Source organism: Cibotium barometz, chromosome 37 (assembly GCF_041138505.1).
Source record: "Cibotium barometz isolate CiBa-2024 chromosome 37, ASM4113850v1, whole genome shotgun sequence".
Lineage (NCBI taxonomy): Eukaryota > Viridiplantae > Streptophyta > Polypodiopsida > Cyatheales > Cibotiaceae > Cibotium > Cibotium barometz.
Genome location: NC_141082.1, coordinates 20,413,180 through 20,435,770, shown reverse-complemented (window position 1 = coordinate 20,435,770; position 22,591 = coordinate 20,413,180). Strand labels below are relative to the sequence as shown.

Genomic DNA, 22,591 nt, shown 5'->3' with positions numbered 1-22,591 from the left:
TCATGATTATTCCATAGCTAACTCTTATATAATGATTATTCCATAACTAACTACTGTATAATGATTATTCTATAACTAACTCTCATATAATGATTGCATAATCTTTATATCTCTTCTATGATCCCAATTTAAGCTATAACCTTTTTGTTATCTCTTTTATGATTCCATCCATTTTTATTTCAAATAAAGAGTACATCCTAGCAATGCATGGGAGAATTTGAAAAGATTCAAAATGCAACATCTGGGCATGTCTATCATCATCATGGTCATTGTCATCATCATCATAATAAGCGCCTCTCCTTTAGGTTTTGCCATAGTTTTTATGTAGGTTGGGAGAGTTAGTAGCCTTCCAAATGTTCTTATGATTACAACGTACAAACTTATAAAGGCCTTTACTTATTCAAAGAAGCTTGCTGGTTCCATCATACTCCTCCATTCTTTGAAGGTCCTCAAGTGTGTAACACAATGCATCATCACCACATTATGGAGGAATGTAACACAAATATGCACATGTATAATTGCAAATATACATCTCATGCTTAGCATGTTTGTGTAAGTATGGAAAACATCAAGCATTTTTAAAACACCATAACTTAGAAGTATTGGGGGGGTGTGACCCCCCCCCCTTTTCAAAATACCATAACTTAGAAATATGGGGGGGGGGTGACTAAAGGTGACCCCCCCCCCATTTTCAAAATACCATAACTTAGAAGTATGGGTGAGGGTTACTACTTATGGGTGGGTGGGTGCCCCCCTAGTTGGTGACCCTGACCCCCCACTAATGGGTGTGACAGTCGCCCTTAAGGGGGGGAGGAGGGTGACCCCCACCCCCTAGTAAGTGCGACATCGCCCTTAGTGGGGGTGACTAAGGGCGATGGTCACCACCCCCCACTAAGGGCGACGTCTCCCTTAGTGGGGGGTTGACTAAGGGGAAGGGGGGGTAGACTAAGGGCGATCGTCACCCTTAGTCACCCTCGTGACGCCCTACTAAGGGCGACGGGGGTGACTAAGTCGGGGGCGCATGCGCCTCCCCCCCTTCCCCTCCATTAAATGCTTGAAGGCTCTCCCCCCCCCCTCTGTAATTATGGCATGGATGGAGGAGAGTAATAAATGTGAGTCTTCTTAAATTGCCTATTTTTTTGAATGCGATCTTTTGTTTTATAAAATAGTTTTGGGACTAATTAGATTTGCATTGTCTAACTGTAGCATTCAAAAATGTCGCAGCAAGACATCCTTGTGTTGACGCTATCCTTATTGAATTCAGTGAGGATAATGAGGGGGAGGTTCTCACAGTGATCGCTCACTTAAACATGTAAGAGAATATATGTTTTAAGACTATTTGAATTAGGAATATTCGACATACTATGTTTTAATCTTTCATCTTAACCTTACATTTTGTTGCCATAAGATGAATGAAGTGGGCTATGTTTCTTCTTCCCTTGTGGACAAAGTGTGCCTCATTAGGACGCTTGGGCTGGCAAACAAAGAAACAATTATGAAGCACACTAGAGAGATGAACAAGGCATGGATGGACAAGCATGTCTTGACATAGAAAAAAAAGGACCGCCCATCTTAATATAACTGCGAGCTTTTGGAACTTTCCCAAATAGTATTCCAAGTAAACCTTTAATATTTAGATACTTGCAATATATGATAAACATTTGCATATCATCCACTAATGTTGTAATTCGTGAATAATAGGATGAGTACCTCGTAGAGCCACCCAAGATATTGACCCCCTAGTAGATAGTTTGCCTGCACAAGAGTTTGAAGAGAAATGGAGAATGCCATTTTATAAAGATGAAAGAAAGTGGAGGCATGCTACAAGGCGACTGGCAGTGATTACAAACCCTACACAAGGCATTTTATAAAGATGAAAGAAAGTGGAGGCATGCTACAAGGCGACTGGCAGTGATTACAAACCCTACACAAGGCATTTTATAAAGATGAAAGAAAGTGGAGGCATGCTACAAGGCGACTGGCAGTGATTACAAACCCTACACAAGGGGAAGGTTTATTTGAGTAAGAAATCCTACACTATTTCCTCTGTCTATTTCATAGGCAACAACATTTTATGGTTTTTGTGTTGAAGTTTAATTATGGTATTGTGTTGTAGACGACTAGTGCAAGTTAATATTGCTTGGCAGAGGATTGAGAAGTCATATGGCACGAGATCATAGCGCAGGGTGTAACGTCCTTGTAAAAATATCAAAAAAGTACAAGGTAATTTTTTCAGATCCATTCTTGGATAATCTCGCCGATCTTAAGAGAATATCAGTCTTATCAGTTCGAGGAAATGGTGGGATCCCTAAAGGAAAAAGGTGTGGTAGCTTCGAACCGTGCCATCGTCAAGGCTACCAAGCGTTGCGTGACATTCCATAAAACATACTTACTACTTGGTTATACTCTTATATTTGTAAACTAAACGGATATAATAATGTGTGTAGATGGATTTGTAAGTGCCATGCAGAGAGATCTATTGCGGATTGCCTCCAATCTTAAAAGAATGGCACAATCCAAAACATGAAAGCACTATGTATACACAACAGCAACTTTGAGACCTTTGGGATGCAGAGATATACAAGAGATGCCCACTGTTCCTTTACTTTCCAAGTGGCAAGTTTCCCAAGAGCGAGAAGGAGATGTATACTTGAGCTTGTAAAGCAAACCAATCAACCATGGTATGAACTATAAAATTAGATATTTCACTTTAATTTAAATATTGCTTCTTATATCTTTTCGAATGGTGAATTCTATTGTGAAGCCTAGAAGTCTACATGACAAATCACATGTTCAAGACAAAGGTAAAGGTCTTATGAAAGATGAAGGGGATGATGAAGATAAAGAGTATGATGATGAGATGAGGATGATAATGATGAAGGGAAAAAAGTGCCAAAAAGGATGCAACGAAGGGAAAGGGAAAAGGAAAGTCACTACAGGAAGAAGACAGCTCTGATACCTCTCCATCGAAATATGACGAAAGCGATTCTGATAATAGCACATGCAAGATTGAGGCTACCCCAAAAGTTGAAGAAGGTGGTCATGCAACAACACAGGCAGGGCACTCTTTTACTTGTGGTTCATTGGTATTAATATTACATTGTTTGCATACTAACATAGATTAAGTTATGGATTTAGATAAGCTTTGCAAGAGGTGAAGCGCCAAATGCACCATTGCGACCAATTTATCCACCTAGCCTGGGTGACTTGACTCTAATCTAAATGAATTTTCCACGTATGATTTTACTCATTGGTAATGATAATGTAAAGTATTTGTGTAGTGCATGCACTTACAAAATGTACACTTTGTAGGAGTGTCTCCTCATACCATGACAATAGTCCTCGGTGTTCCTAGCAAACATCAAGTGCTAGTTCCTCTAGCGTTATAAAAGCGTCAACGTTAACAGGTGTATTAATCAATTATGACTACATATGAAATGATTGTAAAGGTGTGTCTTTTATATCGTGTAATAACAATTGATGTATAACTCTACTCAACATGATGTGGCAAGACATCATTCTACAAAGATGATGGCATGTGGTGGGGATCCTTTGAAGATAGGCCATGCACTTCTGAACGAGCATTGTCCACCCAGAGCTAGAACATGTCTTTGATATGTTGCTAAAGGTCAATGTGGGAGACAGGACCTTTATTGTTACAGGTGTCAATACAAACATAGTGTGTGATTGTATTGTAGTCAGGTTGCCCACAAGATATTTCTTTTATGGTTACCCCGATAACATTGTCCCACCATGGAATCTCTACACATAGCGTGTGATTGTATTGTAGTCAGGTTGCCCACAAGATATTTCTTTTATGGTTACCCCGATAACATTGTCCCACCATGGAATCTCTACACATGTGAGTGATGAGATTATTTTTCCTTCATTAAGACCTTGTCTGTTGTTGTGCATATGTTGCGTGTGTGTATGTCATGCTTACATTTTTGTGTATGTCATTCTAACTAATGCCATGTAAATGGAGAGGAGCATGCATTGCTTCAAATTTATGAGACCATCTTAGACAACAATGGCTCTATTATTGTCATCTCGGTATTGTGTATCAAGTGGCAACCATTATAGCTCATGCCAAGCGTTCTAGCTTCTTCTTGGACACCGCGGTGAATGTGCAATGTACAATGTAGATTGGAAGGGCCTTTGGACAAGAGGTAAGCAACACTAACCATAGAGATTTCCATTGAGCATCACTTTTTGCTACAAAAAGTCATCTCGTACCCTCGTCGCCCCGCTACCTTCATGAACATAGTTGGATAAAATCATACACAACCTTCCTCACCTAATTATGTCATTGATCCTTGCAACATGATGCATTGGGGCAAATGCCCAAATGGGACTACATGGTGAGGTATGCAATTAACTCTTCCCTAAATAAGGGCCTTATATTTTTTGGTGGAATTAAGAGAGATGTTTTCTTTGCAGTGGATCTCGGCGTGGATATAACCTTTGGGATAACTTGTTAAGCCATCATGTAAAGCAAGGGGCCATCATGTAAATCAAGGATAAGTGTTAGTAGAGCTTTACGCTAGATGTGGAGATTGTGCTATGCTAGCACAAAAATTAGGTATGAACATCGTTTGTATTGATCCCGAAGAGGATGTAGTGAAGGGTGTCTTGATAAAGATTTCATTGTAGTGTAGTAAATATATTTATTTGTGAATATTCAAGTGACTGGGTCATGATCTTATTTGTAGCAATTGTGTCATGATCTTATTTTTCATATTAAAAAAGAGAGAAAGAGGGCGAGAGCAACGCATATTGGGGTTTTGTGATAAGATATCATTCCCCTCTGTAGTAACGATGTTTGTATATATACAAAACAATAAAGAACTGACATTTTCTGTATTGTGTAGATGAAGAAGGAAGAGGGTGGGAGAAGGAGAGAGAGGGTGTTGTGGGCTGGGCAGTGGTGGAGGGAAGAGTGTGGAGAGGAGAGAGAGGTAGGGTGGGAGAGTGAAAGGGTGGGAGAGAGAAAGAGAGGGAAAAGGGTGGAGAGGAGAGAGAGGGAAAAGGGTGGAGAGGAGAGAGAGGGAGGGTGGGAGAGTGAAAGGGAAGGAGAGAGAGGAGAGAGAGGGAGGGTGGGAGAAGGAGAGAGAGGGATGATGGGAGAGTGAAAGGGAGAGAGGGAGGGAGGGTGGGAGAAGAAGAGAGGAGGATATAGAGATGGATATATCCCACACCATACTCTCTCTCCTAGAGAGAGTGAGAGAGGAAAAGGGAGAGAAGAGAGAAAGGGGGAGGGAAGAGGGTGGGAGAAAGAGAGAGAGGGTGGTGTGGGCTAGGCTGGGCTCGGCGGTGGTGGTGGCAATAGTTAGAGAGAGATTGTTCAAGTAGAGAGAGAGGACAGCCAAGAAAAGCTCCATCCACCAAGCTCGCTCGGTGACCATCCCCGATTTAATGGTGCTCTCAGCTTGGCCATTTGCATTAGTTTGTTGTGCCTATGAGATTGTCTCATACAACTAAGACTTGGTACTAAGTATTCCATTATGATAACTTGAGTCTAAATGCAAGACGAAATGGTGTGGCCATGTATGTGTGTGTAATGCTCCTTGCATTATAAGCTTGAGGACTTGTAAGACTAGTAATTTGATTCTCCACCCAACCATATCCCAAATAGTCCCTAAACTCATGGTTATATAGGCCTAAGAGGTGGATAACCTTCAAACTTCAGTCCCTTGATCTTTCATTGGCTAGACATTTGCTTTTCCTTGTCCAAGGCCTCTTCAACTATCCCTAGAAGGGGGCGCCTACTTCTGTGTCCCTTGGTTTTCCATGGTGCACCATCTACTTCCTATCTTGCGTTTCAGTCTACTAACATGAAACAGAGGGTGTACTCTAGATCCTTCAAGTAAAGCTACCTTGTAAGCTACACTTCCATTTTTTTAATGTATTGTATAAGGACCATAATACCTTGGACTTAACTTTGAAACTTTTCCACTTTTTGAAGTTTTTGACTTTTTAGAAACCTTTACATAAACTAAATCACCTTCCTCAAAATTAATTTGTTTTCTTTTACCTTTCTCATAACTAATAGAACAATCTTGCGTTTTTTTAACGTTGCTTCTTGCAATGTTCAGCATGTCTTTGAGAAAGTCTTTTACACTGCAATTTTTCTTTTTGTAACCCAACAGCTATGGGTGCTCTAGGTTGAAATCCATACATTAGCATGAATAGACTAAAGCCGGTAGCAAAATGTTTAGTACTATTATAAATAAATTCTAATAATGGAAGATACTCATCCCAATTGTTTTGCTTATGATTGACATATGCTCGAAGCATATCTTCTAGGACTTGGTTAATCCTTTATGTCTGTCTATCGCTTTGTGGATGTTAAGACGTACTCATACTAAGTTTGGTGTCCAACTTTTTGAACACTTCTTTCCAAAAATGGCTTGTAAACTTTATATCTCGGCCGCTTACTATATCTGCTAGCAATCCATATAATATGTATATATGATGGATAAATATTCTAGCCAATTTTGGTGTTTTTTATTATTTTTTTGTTGGTATAAATTGTACCAACTTGGTTAACCTATCCACTACTACCCACACTGAATCATACCCTCTACTTGTTTGGGATAGTCCCACTATGAAATCCATCGAAATACTTTCCCACTTACCCTCAAGTATTTGTAGTGGTTGTAATATTCCACCTACTTTTAGGCACTCAGCTTTATTGACATGGCACTTAGGGCATTTTATAACATAATTGTAGGCGTCTTCCTTTAAACCTGCCCAATAAATATGTATTTTAACAAGTGCATAGGTCTTAGAAACTCCTAGGTGCCCCGCACTTGGATTGTCATCATGACATTCTAGTAAAATATTCTCACGAATATTTTCTTCTTTGCAACCTTTATATAACAAGTACCCATTATCGTTGGAAATTTTTTTCAATGACCTTTTTCACTTATTAATCCTTCTTTAAGTGATTTCTTTAAACCACTATCTTTTTTAAGTGACACCCTTTTATCACTAGTAGCTGCATTTTCTTTTGAACCACTATCTTTTTAAGTGACACCCTTTTATCACTAGCAGCTACATTTTCTTTACCTTGTATTTGAGAGTTATCCTTTTTAATCAAGTAATTCCAAACTACTTGATAGCTAGGTTCATTATTACAGATCATTTTCTCAAATTTATTTTCTATATTAAAGATTTTTTCTTTCATTTTCTTCTTTTCTATATCCTTATAATATTTAAGGTCATTCTCACCAATTTCATCCCCCACGTTGAGAAGCCATTTACTCTAACACTAAGCAAAATGAAAAATTTCTTATAAAACAAAAAAACTACAGCATGATGACCTTACTTGGTTGGGTAATTATAAATTGTCCCTAATGATGTGAAGAACAATTCCATTGATATTTGCTTCAAGGATCCTTCAACGTTGTCTTGTACTCCACTTGCTTCATGTAGAACTCCAAAGTATGTCCAATTTATTAAGCAATAGGCATGCCCAATTTATCAGGCAACAAGAGATATTTTGTATGGAGAAGATTTGAGAAATATAGAGATTAGCTTATGGAAATGAATAGAAAAGTAGAGATTAGAGTGAGCAATGAGTAACTCAATGGAAACACGGAAGAGAAAGAACTTGGCTCTAATACCAATGTAATGCTCCTTGCATTATAAGCTTGACGACTTGTAAGACTAGTACTTTGATTCTCCACCCAACCATATCCCAAATAATCCCTAAACTCATGGTTATATAGGCCTAAGTGCATGACCTTCCAACTTCAGCCCCTTGACCTTTCATTGGCTATACATTTTCCTTTTCCTTATCCAATGCCTCTTCAACTACCCCTATAAGGAGACCCTACTTCTGTGTCCCTTGGGCTTCCATTATGCACCATCTACTTCCCTTTTTACTTTACTTTAATTCCTATTAACCATTGCTTAGGTATTTCCTATTTGAAATCCCCTGAACGTTATTTATATGCAACCTTTACATATAAATAACCTTTCCTAGTCTTACCTTTACATATAAATAATATTTCCTAGTCTTACCTTAGTGTTTTCTGTCAGTGTCATAATAGCGCGATATGATAGGCCCAAAGTTGCATATGGTTGCTTTTGCTCTCAATCATTGTGTTGTCTTGGTTAATATGACACACAAGATTTAATGGTGCTCACATCTTGGCCATTTGCATTAGTTTGTTGCGCCTTAAAGGAAAGATATGGTATTAGAGTTGCCATAGCTTGAGGCACCTATTAAACATGTAAGTGAGGGATGCATTTTGGGAAAGATGCAATGGGCATCATTCCTAAAACACCTTGGAGATTGATTTCTAGTAAGCCCACCACTTGTAAATGAGAATGGCAACTAGTATATGGTCTTCAATGAGTGTGGATGGAGCTGAGTAGCCTCCAGCAGCAGTAGCATCATGATGATATCTTCTCGCTATCTATTTATCACACACACACACACACACACAACCCAAGGATGTTATACAAGGTAGAAGCTCTCCTCTCTCATAAATGAGTGGAGTTTATCTATGGGTTCTAAGAAATATGTATTGTATATTGGTCAACGCAGGGAGCTTACAAGGATTTCACCTTATACTTATATAAAAACCATAAAAATATTGGTTAAAGCCTCTTACAGATGTATGCACACACACACACACAAGCTTTATTATTTTATACTCATGGCGATTGTATTGTGCCTTATAAGGTAGCACACATATGGTGCTTGATACAATAAGTGCAATAAACTTTTGAGGCAAGAGCACGTAAGCTTCAATGGTGGTGATACTATGCGCAAAATTAGGATTGTGCTCATAGTTAAAAAGACAAGAAGAAAACACCCCTCTAGCACTCTTGACTGCACAAGCCAGTGAAGAACTTCCTTCTTATGTTTCTAAGTTACATGATTGTATTCTTGAGATTGTGTATGTCACAAACTGCAACTAAAGAGAATCGTATAGTTATGCAAAAAAAAACTATGGTGTAAGAAGTCATAGTAACACACAAATACATACTTTGTAGTGGCTGTAGAGCAAAAGCAAAAAACTCCCTCTATGTATAATTGTGCAACAACAACTAAAAGAAGACATGATCGTATATAGTATGTACATGTGATCCCTTTTACAGATGCCTTTTTACTCTCCTCTTCATACTGTTGTGGGCACTTACTTTGCATGCTCAAGATAATCTCGTGGATCTTGTGCTCACTAGTGGTTTGCATCAAACATTAAACTACATCACAACCTTGCTCCCTTTTAGGGGGTGTTTCCATGAAATTTGAAGTGCACACATACATAAGACAAAGCCTTAACAAATACCCAACCATAAACTCCTTGTAGACTATATACACCCCTGTTAAAGTCAAGAGCTTACTTGAGCATTGCTGAAGGATGCGTGATTGGGCCTTGCCTTAGAGTTACAATTGCAACTTTGCGATGAGGGTGCACTAACTCCTTTATCGCGTCCTCACTCCGTTTGTCACATTGGAATGCTCTCCTTTGCTAATGGGGTCGCTCTCTCCATGCCTAGATGGAGACAAGAAGGGATAGTCATCTCGCAATGGTTCTCTCTCACAAAAAGTGCGAGAAGAAGAAGAAGCTAATGCAATAGGAAAACCTACAAACAAATTTATCTAGCATGCATCCATCAACAAGTAAGTAAGATCCAACAGCATACATGTAAGCAAGAATAGAGAAGAGAAGAAGTACTCTCTTTTGCAAGGAATGATTGTGTATTGCTTAGTGTAAAAAATGACTTATATAGAAGGGTTTTCACACTAGATTAGCCAAAAACTTAAAAATGGTATGGCCTCTATTACTAGTCTTAAGTAAGTATATACAAGAAATCCATAGACTTTCCCTATTTGCCATTAAGCGGCGCAAGGTAAGGTCGCTTTATATGTTCAAGCACCATCTTACAAAAAATAAGTGCTCGTTCGAGTGGGTAAGATGGCAAAACACCTTAAGGTAGCCTTATGATAGGTTGGGCAAGTGAAACCATGTTAACTTATAAAGTAGTTAACATACCCCCCTTCCTAATTGGTGACTGTGTCCTCGCCTCATCCAAGTCGGTGGTGAAGTTGCTGCCGCGGTGAAAAGGTGTGGATGGTCCAGGATATACCACGAAGTTGGTATGTGAGGTTAAGTGGTATGGTTCAGGACCAATCTACAGCCAGATGTAGGGCATATTGGTAAGAAGCTTTAGGTAGCCTTAGTGGTAGGCAACTTGTCGAGGTGGCATAGAATGTATAGGTGATATAGAAGTTCATGAGGCCTCCTTCTGTTGTGGAAAGGGCTGGGACCCTTCACAATTAGGTAGTTGGTAGAAGCGGTCCACAACTTGTGATTGGTGGAATGAGTGCCACCATGGAATGATTTACATGAGTAGATGGGCGACTTGCACATAAAACTTTTTTTTATTTTGGGGAGGCGAGGGATTCCAAGAGAGGGGGGTTTGTAAAGGAGGAAGACACTCTCTCACTCCTTTGTGCAGTGAGGGGAGGAGTGGGCCAAAATAGAACTCATGTCGAGGAGGATAAGGGATGCTACCTTAACTACCCGATTTTAGATTCCCGTAAATTAGAAGTGTTCTTTTAGGGGTTGTATATTTCACATTTTGGATGAGAATTAATGTTTAATAAAAACCACATTGAATATTAACAGTTAAATGTGAACATGAAATAGTCACCTCTGGTGTTGGGCATTGATTGGTCTAAAATGATGACTATGTGTGTACTAAGTGCTTTCAACCAATTTAAATAAGTACAACTATGAAATCTATCTGGTTTTTGCTTTAAAATCTCTAATATGTGCTGGTTTTTAAACTAAAATATATGATAATTCATTCCTCAAAATAAGGGTTACTTAAAATCTCAATCGTTTTTTCTTAATTCAGGCTCATAAAAATACACTTGAAGTAGTAGAATGTCGTTTTTTAAAGCACTGGGTGGACTAGCCTCAACACTATTTCCCACGAGGTCTTAAAGAACCTTGTCAGATGGCATCAATGGATGGCATTGATCAAATCACGATGCCTTTTTTTGGCTGTCGGATAAAGTAAATTAGGAGTGAAAAATATAAAATATAATGGCTTGAAACCACATAGTTTTTTTGCTATAGTGTAGTGGTAAGATGATTCTACTGGTGATCCAAGGACTAGAGTTCAATTCCACTTTTGCACATAACATCTTGATCCAAATTTTTCTAAGTCCCAAACCCAAATTCACCCTCATCTCCCACGAAGTAAACTAGGAAGTGCTTGAGTAAACTAGGAAGTGCTGAGTAAACTAAGAACTAAACTATGCCCGTATAGTAAAATACAAAGTAAACTAGGAAGAAACTATGCCCACTTAGTAAACTAGGAAGTAAACTATGAAGATGATTTTTTCTCGGTTTTCTATAGTTTAATTTACTCACCCTGGTTTACTTTATTCGATGGTCGAAAAAAACGTCGCGATTTTTGATCAATGCTATCCATTGATGCCATCTGACAAGTGTGAAAGATAGTGGTAAGGGTGGAGTCTGGACTAGTCGGCATGAAATAGACACCTCTCGTGTTGGGCATTGATTGGTCTAAAAGGACGGCTATGTGTGTCATAAAGTTAGAACAGTCATAAGAAGGTGGACTCTTTCTGTTTGTCTTCTTCCAACAGAACGTCTTGTCTGTTCACTGAGCATTTTTGTGCGCGGCCGTATCTTAGTTTTCTGTACGTAGCGCAAATATCAACGGCCTTCTCGTTCGGTTTTCTTCTGTGCAAAGCACCAAGAAAACTTTCTCCCTTTTTCTTCTGTGTTTCTTCTTCGTAGAGCTATGGCGGAGACCTTCTTCAAGTACGTCATTCTCGGTGGAGGCGTTGCTGCGGTGAGTCCCCTTTCTGCTTTTCAAGTCCGTTCCTTTATCTTTTTTGCCATTGCTTTGAATCAAAGGGATTCTGGCACAAGGATCCCCTCCTCTGCACTTGTCCTTGCAATCACACAGTGCACAAATTTTCACCCACATCACCGAATATGCTTCCTTTTCCTGTCCATCACATTTGATTATCCGCAACCTCTACATGGATTTCCAGAAACGGAAATCTTGCTGCAAGAGCTAATTCAATATCTGGTTAAAGCTTTTTCTTTTCTTGATTTCAAAACACTGAGGCAAGCCAGTCGAAAAGCACAATTTTTATTTGCCTTTCTACCAAGAACTGCACCGGGATCCAAGCTTTCAATGCAGTCTTGATCTCATTTAACGCTTTCTTTTTGGAAAAATTAACTATATAGTGCAAGGGTTAGAACCTTAGACCTATGTGTAGTCCCACACTTTTCTTAGCACTATAGGATGCCAGCGTTTGAACTTTAGACCAAGTACTCGTGGGGTAATTTCAAGGTCAAGCTCAAAGATGTCACAGACCCCTGGAAAGGTAGAATCATAGAGTCAGCAGGCTCAAGCATTACCACTTAGGTTAGAGCCCACAGACACTTCTCTTGGCACTTAATCACCTTGTCAATACATTTTCTTATCACTCAATCACAGATTAAGGCAGTGTTGTTCATCCTCCATAGGATTCACTTATGCAGGTCATGTTCTTTGCAGCCGTATTATTCCATAGCTAAAGGTGTTTTATGCCATTAAGGCAGTGTTGTTCATCCTCCATAGGATTCACTTTTGCAGGTCATGTTCTTTGCAGCCGCATTATTCCATAGCTTGTTCATCTTGTAACATGCTAACTATGTAGAAGCAAACTCTTTATCTAACCTACTCCTGCGATATATTACTAAATGAATGACTATTTCAAGTAGGTTTGAGCCCTGAATGATGTGCTTGAACTAATGCTTATTGCCCTCCTTTGTGTGTCAATGAAAACACTGATATGGAGGTGTACTCTGCTGATCCGAATGTCGTGACTACATGCCCTTGTTCTTGACTCTCTTGCGCTTGGTTTGGGCTGATGGCAAGAGTCTGATGGCAAAGTCAATAGGTCGGCCAGCTCCTTACAGTTCTCTAAAATTTGTAAAATGTGCTAATATTGTAACCAATACATGTCCAAACCATTGGTGCATGTTATGGGCTCCTCTAGGCACCTTTTAGATTGTCAAAATGGTTCTAGTTTGTCCATAATCTTCCTTTGACTTTGCCTCTAATTTGGTTGTAGGGAATAATTATGTTTACGTTAAAGAGAATGTGGGGGAGAGAGAGAGCTTGAGTTCCTTGCAAGCAAGCTTGCGCACACACACACACACACACACACAAGAGAGTGTAAGACACGAGAGAGATGGATAGCTGAATTTTCTTCTATCTTCTTCTTTTCTTTACAACCATGTAACTAAAAGATAAGAGTACATACATAAAGGGGCTTGTCCAAACCATTGGTGCATGTCATGGGCTCCTCTAGGCATCTTTTAGATTGTCAAAATGGTTCCAATTTTTTCATAATCTTCCTCTGACTTTACCTCTAATTTGGTTGTAGGGAACAATTATGTCTACGTTAAAGAGAACGTGGGGGGGGGGAGAGAGCTTGAGTTTCTTGCAAGCAAGCGTGTGCGCGCGCGCGCGCGCGCGCACACACACACACACACACGCACACACACGAGTGCAAGACACGAGAGATGGATAGTTGAATTTTCTTCTATCTTCTTTTTTTCTCTACAACCATATAACTAAAAGATAAGAGTACATACATGAAGGGAAAGTACTCTCTTACAACAACATACAAAATGGTCTAGTACTCAAAAGTGGTTGTCACACAGCCTGTCAACTATTGGCGGCATATCGATCATAATCTCACCAACCATGCCAATGGCATAAGTGCGGAAGCTGTCACCCAGGCGGGTCATCAATGTCCGCTGTAGCACTAGTTGAGCTCGACATCTCAACACTCCTTCTCAAGCTCAACTCCACACATTGCACTCCAAGTAAGCTCCTAAACCTGTGGAGCTTCTCTGTGTCTAATGCCTTCGTGAAGATGTTGGCCACTTGATCCTCTTTACTAACATATACTAGATCTACATCACCTACTAGAACCTTCTCCCTTATAAAGTGATAGTGCATCTCAACGTGCTTCGTTCTAGCATGGTATATTGGGTTATTGGCTAATTGTATGCTACTTATGTTGTCACAATAAATGACAATTGCCTTATCCACGGGCTCACCCATATCACCAAGTAGCTTCTGAAACCAAGCTACTTCACAAGTTGCCATAGCAGCACTCCTGTACTCTGCCTTTGTACTCGACAAGGCAACTGTTGGCTACTCTTTACTGCTGCAACTCACAGCAGTACTCCCAAATGAGAACATAAAACCATTGGTAGATCTCCTATTTGCAACACTACCAGTCCAATCAACATCTAGCATGTAAGCCCAGCGGGGCGTGCAGTGACATACTCAACCACGTGTCCAAGAGAGAAAAATATAAAGAGAGAGAGGGGAGAGAGAAAAGGGAATGGGGATCTTGCACAGCACACCACATTGAGTGGGGAACAGGCTCCGTCCCCTTTCAGGAATTTATTCAGGAACAATCCACGGGCATATTGGCCTGGATCAATATAATCAATGAATACAAAACAAACAAATATGCCGATGTAGGATATCCAAGTCGATGTCGATGTCGACGTACAAGATCTCTGATGTCGAGCACACCACGGGGATGATCCACAAGTATCTCTCACCGAGCTAGTACTAAATCCAAATATCCAAATCCAATGAATCCAAGTCCAATGAATCCAAATCCAAATCCAAATCCAAATCCAAGTTGAAGTCGAAGTCGAAGTCGAAGTTGAAGTCTAAGTCCAAGTCCAGATCCAAGTCCAAGTCCAAGTCCAAATCCAAGTCCAAGATCCATGTTCATGTCCAACCTATATGTCCAAGTTTCATGTTTATGTCCAAGCTTCATGTTCCATGTCCAAGCTCTATGTCTAAGTTCTCCATGTCCAAGCTATATGTCCAAGTCCAAGAAACACTTCCTCATTCCATGAGTAATCTCCACAACTCCTATAGTCTTGTCCATGAAGAAAACCATGGAAAAGCTCTTTCTCGCAAGAAAACTGATATAAAACCTGTTTTAATGGTTTTTGGGCGATAAAAACATCCAAAAAGTAGTTTTTAGGATTTTTGGAGCAGTTTTAGGGTTTTTGAAATTTTTGTCCGTGCATGTCCGTATAGTTCCGTACATGCGTCCGTATCGCCCATGTATATGCCCATAAAAGTCTAGGGCTAATCGTACATCTGAAAAGCAAGTTGGAGAAGGTGTTGATGGCGAAGAAGAAGCTCTCCATGATCATAATGATGTCTACACATACTCCACAATCTTCTTTAATCTTCAATGATCTTGTTCATGGTACTACAAGAGAAGTCCAATTCTTTTTATACTTGTAAGAGACCCTGCTTTTTGCCAAAAAGCCTTCATGCTTTTGCTTTGCCTTTTTACGCTTTGCTTTTCTCTTTTTACTTTTATTAATAAAATATTACTCAACTTTTGGTGCTTTGCATCTGGCTTTAAGGCCTTGCTTTTTGGCCTTAGAGTTGCTTTTTGAGAAAGCGCCTTTTAGCTTTTTGGTCCGACTTAGTCTCCTCTTTCCAATGGTGCCCTTGGCTCGCGGTTAACCTTGTTTGACTTTTTGCTTTTTCTTGCTTTTTGACCAAGAATGGTGCTTTTTCTTAATCAATCCTTATGGACCCTGTCCCCATGTCTTCTTCCACCTGTCTGGTGTCCAGGCATGGGTTTCACCATGTGAAATAGAGCTAGGAGGGCCAAATAGTTACATAGCATCTGTGTATCCATGTAGCTGTATCTCTATACCAGCCTCATAGAAAAGTCTATAATTAACTGTGGACTTTGTCCCTAAGAATCCGTATAGCTGCATCCTAGTGTGGCTTCCTAGGGGCCTATATAAACTGACTTACAAGTCCAACAACATAACTAAAGTTTGGCCTAGTAATGGTCATGTAGATCAAGCTACCTACTATGCGCCTGTATGTAGTGGGGTCCTCCAAAAGCTCACCTGTATCTGCGGAAAGCTTTGTGTTCTGCTCCAATGGCATTGAAATAGGCTTACAACCTGTCATACCATACTTAAACAACATGTCCAAGCATTATGGCCTTTACAATAACAAAATGCCATGAGGTGATCTCACCGTCTCTATACCCAAAAAATATTGCATCACTATCACCAGTGATAATTAAGTCATCCACATAGATGGCTAATAGCATGATCCCTCTCTGTCTTTTTCACATAAAGTGAAAAATTTGCATTGGATATCTGAAATCCAATGGTAACAAGATACTCCCTGATCTTGTTTGACCATGCTCTGGGTGCTTGCTTCAAGCCATACAAGGCTTTGCGTAATCTGTATACAAAATATGGATGTGCATCACTCTCATAACCTGGTGGCTACATCATGTAAACTTCTTCTTGCAAATCACCATGCAAGAATGTAACATGTAGCGGAAGTATTCGTAATTGAGGATCGTGTCACACAAATGCTCACACCGTCTTCTGTATCCTGAGTTTCGCAAGTTTAGCAATCCACTCTAAGACTTCAAACTTTAAGAGATTTGAGGGAGAGAGAGATGGAAATTGTACACCGTATGGGGTCCCGAATTACCCACTGAAGGGTCCCCTATCCCGTTACCGGAATAGTATTTGCTTTATTACTTTGAAGAGACTGACGGTGTGACTGACGATTAGCCAAACGCAAGATCTCTGAAGACCAAGAGTCGGGCTAAACTGTACACAGCTTTAGAAACACCAATGATGTCCAATCTCGAGCCTATGCAATTCTGGGGTTGAGATAGGGACTGTTTGGGACTGTTCTAGGCCATGTATGAATATTGTAAATGAGTATGAATGTTGAGTTTTACCTTCACCAAGTGGCTGTAGCAAAACGATGAAGAGATGAATGTTGAAAACTGGTTGTATGCAGGGACTTGTACTGACTAATTGACTGTCTAAGATTGAGAATGACCTACGTAGCTCGAGCCTGACTTATCCTGGACTGAGGATTACAATGGGGTTACGGTGTACGATAAATATCATCCTAAAAGGTTTAAGGAACTAATACTGTACAATGTTGCACTGATGATGATGAGCCAGTTTGTCACCATGCACTACAGAGTGCATGTGACATTCCCTCCTGCTTAGCTTAGCGGTAGGTTCATGGCTTCCAAGTAGTTCGCCAACTACTGGGGGTACTCTTGAAAGAACTCCTTGTCTAGCCATACAGCTTCGTGGGTATCTCGATCTCGGAACTTCGTATAGAACTGACGTATCCGTCAATTGGAACCATGCTTCCAACGATGAAGAAGGATCTGCTCAGGCTCGATGACTTCGGCTTCGTCTACCACGTTTGGCTGCTATTCATCTGAAACATAAAAAACTTTTGGTCCAACATATGGTTTTAGCCAAGAAACATGGAAAACATCATGCATCGTCCAACTGTTAGGCAATTTCAACTTCATGGAGACATCACTTAACTTTTTAACTATTGGAAAAGGTCCAAAACTATGGAATGAAAGCTTGGGACAACGTTTGATTACTTGTTTCAATCTTTGTTTCATGATGCGTAGATAGATCCAATCCCCTTCCTTGAAGTGGACATCTCGTCTAGACTTATTTGCGTGTCTGTTATAAGCTTCCTATGCTTTGGTCAAGCAGTCCTTGACTAACTCAATGATTTTGGAAAATGCTTCCATGTTTTTATTAGCCTCTAGAGATGGAGACACACCAATCTTGTCAAAAGAGAAGAGAAACGGCGACTAAAGGCTGCTTTATATGGAGTCTGTACGACACTGGATGAATGAGTATCGTTCAAGATAGCTTGGACCAATGGAAGGTAATGTTTCCATTTGGACTGTTGGTCATGACAATATGACTTGAGAACATTAAAGGCCAACTGGTTATAAATTTCTGTCTGGCCGTCTATCTGTGGATGGAATGCACTAGATAATTGTAACTTAGTTTCAAAGTTTTCGAATAATGCCCTCTAGAAATGCGAGGTAAACTTGGAATCTCTATCGGAGGTGATGGTGTTAGGCAAACCACAAATTGGATACCAATGCTTGAGAAAAAGACGGGCTACGTCCTCAGTTGTGGTCGTATGCTTGCATGGGATGAGCATGCAGAACTTACGGAAGCGATCCATAATGGTGAAACACTGAGTGTTATGGGATCCGGTGGATGCTGGTAGAGACCCTACAAAGTCCATAGATATGTCGATGAAAGGTTCGTCGAGAATAAGCAAAGGTTGAAGTCACCCAGGCTTCTTTGTATGTGGAACCTTTACTTTTTGATAAATCTTACAAGCTTGAACATGTGAATATACATCTCCGATCACTCCATTGGGCACTTGGCATGGCTTGAAGCCACTTAAGTGCTTTGTGGTCTTTTTATTGTGAAGACCTATCCATAAAGAAAAGGCTTTCAATGTTTGAGCGTTGTGATCACACTCAAAAGCTCTTTGTCATAAACTGAATAATTGTTTTCGGCGACATCCAACTTTCTATTGTAGTATGCCACGGGTCTATTGTCCTGCTGGAGAAATGCACCTATGGCTACATTGATGGCATCGGTAATGACCTCGAAAGGTTCATCTCAAGATGCTAACTTAAAAACAGGCGCTTCTGAGGCAGCGTTCTGGAGTGCACGGAATGCATCAAGCGCCTTGTCTGTGACTGAGAGTTTTTGTTTACGAGTCTTCAAGTCGGTGAGAGATGTTGCAAGGTTGGAAAATTGATGAATGTGGGTGCTGTAGGCTTGACAAAGACCTACGAAAGAATGAATTTCTTGGGCGGTCTGAGGGATGTCCCAATCTAAGATTTCCTGAACCTTTGAGGGGTCCAGTCGAATCCCATCGGAACTGATGATATAGCCCAAGTATTGAACTTCCTTAACGCCGAAGATAGACTTTTTGGCGTTTATCTAGAGCCCTTTATCTCGCAAAAGTTGCAAGACTTTCTCCACATTTTTCTCATGCTGCACCGCAGTGGCTGAGAATACAAGTATGTCATCAAGAAAGATGAAGACACACTCACCAATGAGAACTGCGAAAATTCTTGACATCATTTTATTGAAGGTTGCGGGTGCATTAGTAAGCCCAAAAGGCATGACTACGAACTCGTAGTGACCACGCTCTGTCTGGAAAGCTGTTTTGGGAGTGTCAGCTTAAAAAATGCGGACCTGATGGTAACCACTCTTGATGTCGATCTTAGTGAAAAATTTAGCACCGTCGAAACGCTCCAAAATGTACTCAATCCTTGGCATAGGAAACTTATTCTTAATGGTGAGTTTATTTAATGCCTTGTAGTCGACACAAAGGCGTGCAGACTTGTCCTTCTCTTGGACAAATAGGATGGTGAGGAAGAAGGCCGAACGAATCCGGCTCAGAGGAGGTCAGATAACTGTCTTTCTAGCTCACCCTCTAAGGTCTTGGAAAGACGATAGGGAAACCTGCTAGGAGGCTCTGATCCAGGGACCAAATCAATATGATGGTCCTCAAGGCGGGATGGAGGGAGACCGGGCAGAAGATCGTTCCTAAGCATAATGTCCTGATGTCTGGACAGGAGGTCTGCTAACTTTGGGACTGAAGATGAGATGGATGCTACCGATGAGGTAGAGGCTATTTGAGCACGAACATAAAGTAGTGCTCCTTCTACTCCCTTGCGGATAGCTCGTCGGGCCTGAAGGTGTGAAATCAATGGGATGCCGAGAATGCTTCTATCCCCACGAATCATGATGGGCTCAGGAAATCCTTTACAGATAGTAAAAGTGTCTTGTCCCCAATTGGGAATAGGCTCATATTGGCGAAACCACTGGATTCCTAAGATCATGTCACACCCCAAAAGAGGCGAGACAATGAAATCTCGTTGGAATGAGGCCTTCTGAACTTCAAAGGCAAATTGTTGTGCCTTCTGAGATATGTGGGTGCGGAGACCAGGTGTGAACTCGTCCACATCCAGATGATAGGGTACTAATGTGCAGCTCATCTTGTTAGCCAACTAGGGAGAGATGGCATCTTCAGAACTGCCCATGTGGAATAGGACTACAAATTGTCGGCGCTTGGCAGAGCCATAAGCTCGGATGAGGCTTTTCTGTGCAGCATCTCTCTCTCTCTCTCCTGCTTAGCACCAAATACCACGGATGGCATAGGATGCATAGAAGGTAAAAGGTGAACCGCATTGGTGGTAGTAGGTGGGCCTGGAGCAGCTGGGGATTCTGTGGCAACAATGGAAGAAGGGGCTTTGGCGGCTTATTCCGCTTGCCATTTGTGGCAATCCTTCTTACCATGCCCTATGATGTGACGGAAAAAACATATGTTTTCTGATTGGTATTTCTTTCGCTCCTCTGGAGGAAGATAACCTCCAGTAATGCCTGCCTTAGCCTTTTCATCGGGGGTTTTCTTAGGCTTGGATTCTTTATCCTTCTTACCCCTGAACTAGAGCTATTACTGCCGTCCTTCTTAGCATCTTTAGAAGATGCATTACCTTTCCCTGGCTGTGCAGCAAGTTGCTGTTGCTGGGGTTTGGTACTGGACTAGGATGACTGCTTGGGCTTGCCTCTGTTCATCTTCATTCTGAGCGAGAGTCAAAGCCCGGTCATATGCACTGGGTTCAAAGTTACGAACTGTGAACTGGATGTTGGGATCCAATCCACGAATGAATTGCTCCATCTGGGCTTGCGCAGATAGCCCTAACTGCTGTGATAAAGTAATAACCTTTCCGGAAAACTGAAGCACTGGAGACCCGTTCTGTTTGAGTCCATAGAACTCATCTACCAAACCGGTCATATACTTGGGCGGGAGAAATTTGGTCTTCAGGTTATGAACAAACGTATCCCAGCTAAAAGCTGTGACACCTGTGGTCTAGTCTATATGAAGATATGCTGCCACCAAGTGACTGTCTCACCTGTAAGGTGGGGAGCCGTTACGTGGACTCTATCCTGAGGATCTGTGATCCTAGCTAATGGATAATGAGCAGTAAAATTGATGAATAAACTGATTAACTGCTAAATGATCACACTTACCATCATACTTACTAAAATTTGGTTGACTTCGAATGGCGGTAGTTGATGCTGCGGATTGCTAGCTGGTGGCACTTGAGGCTAGGGAAGCTAAAGAGAGGTGCTGGTATCTAAGATGCATGGCCTCCTTTTCCCCTTGGTGCTCGAGTAACATACGTTCTCGATCGAGCTCTCGTTGGTGCTCCCGAGCACGAGTTCAGCCAGACGTCGGTCTTCTTCGATCTTGCGTTGGGCTTCCTCATCGTCCCATCAATCTCCTTTTTCTTGTTGTTTTCTTGCTTCTGCTTCTGCTTTTTCTTCTCTCCGTCTGGCCTCGTCTTCTCTTCTTTGTTGTTCCATCTGAAAGAAGAGGGAGACGTAGCCGGGGGTCGCTGGAGGCGGAGGAGGACGTGCTGCTATTGCCTCCAAGAGTTGGAGATGCTTCATGAGAAGCTGGTTCTGAGCTCTAAGTAGAGCTGTGGTGTCTGCTGTAGTCGGAAGAGAAAGGTCTCCTCCGGGGGAGACTTCTTCCGGCTGATGGGTGCTCTCCTCTGTAGACATGATGCTGAAGTCGGTGGTCGTGCCGGAACGCAATTTGACCATCCAAGGATGCCCTCACGCTAGGATACGGTGTGTGTGGACAAGCTGAATCTGATACCAATGTAACATGCGGCGGAAGTATTCGTAATTGAGGATCCTTTCACACAAATGCTTACACCGTCTTTTGTAGCTTGAGTTTCGCGAGTTTAGCAATCCACTTTAAGACTTCAAACTTTAAGAGATTTGAGAGAGATGGAAATTGTACACCGTATGGGGTCCCGAATTACCCACTGAAGGGCTCCCTATCGCGTTACTGGAATAGTATTTGCTTTATTACTTTGAAGAGATTGACGGTGTGACCGACGATAAGCCAAACGAAGATCTCTGAAGACCAAGAGTCGGACTGAACTGTACACGGTTGTAGAAACACCAATGATGTCCAATCTCATGGGGTCACGGCGTACGACAAATATCATCCTAAAAGGAACTAATACTGTACAATGTTGCACTGATGATGATGAGCCAGTTTGTCACCATGCACTACAGTGCAAGAGTGCATGTGACAAAGAAGGCATTCTTTACATCCATCTGATGTAAAGACCAACTCTTTGTTGTAGCCATAGCAATGACAGCTATCACGGCTTCCATTCTTGCAACCGGGTTGAATGTCTCTTCATAGTCGATGCCTTAAGTTTGCGCATAGCCTTTGGCCACCAATCTTGCCTTATACCTACTCACTGAACCATTAGCGTTATGCTTGACTCTATACACCCACTTACATTCAATTGCCTTCTTTTCCTTAGGCAAAGGCACTAACTCTCATGTTGCATTTGAATCCAATGCTGTCGTCTCCTCATCCATGCCATCTTCCTATTTCTTATTTCCAAGTGCCTGCTCAAAAAAAGTGGACTCCAATTCTTGTATTGCTTTAACCATGTAAGTATAATGATGGGCTGTATATTCATCATATCTCAACTTGTCAACAAGGTACTTAACCCTCGTAGACCTGCGTACACTTGGATCACTGCCACGTGTCCTCAAAACATTTCTCGTTCTCTTTACACCAGAACTGGAATACCAAGCTCCTCATC

The 22,591-nt window shown here is 41.2% G+C and overlaps 1 protein-coding gene across 1 annotated transcript in view; it reads left to right on the top strand.

The window, feature by feature from the left end:
* The first annotated feature begins 11,628 nt into the window (after window positions 1-11,628).
* The window catches only part of LOC147617044 (monodehydroascorbate reductase, seedling isozyme-like), a 46,955-nt gene continuing 35,992 nt past the window's right edge, over window positions 11,629-22,591 (top strand). The window contains exon 1 of the mRNA XM_086776672.1: window positions 11,629-11,847. Coding sequence (XP_086632798.1) covers window positions 11,797-11,847 — 51 coding nt within the window. The 5' untranslated portion in view covers window positions 11,629-11,796. The remainder of the gene's footprint in view (window positions 11,848-22,591) is intronic.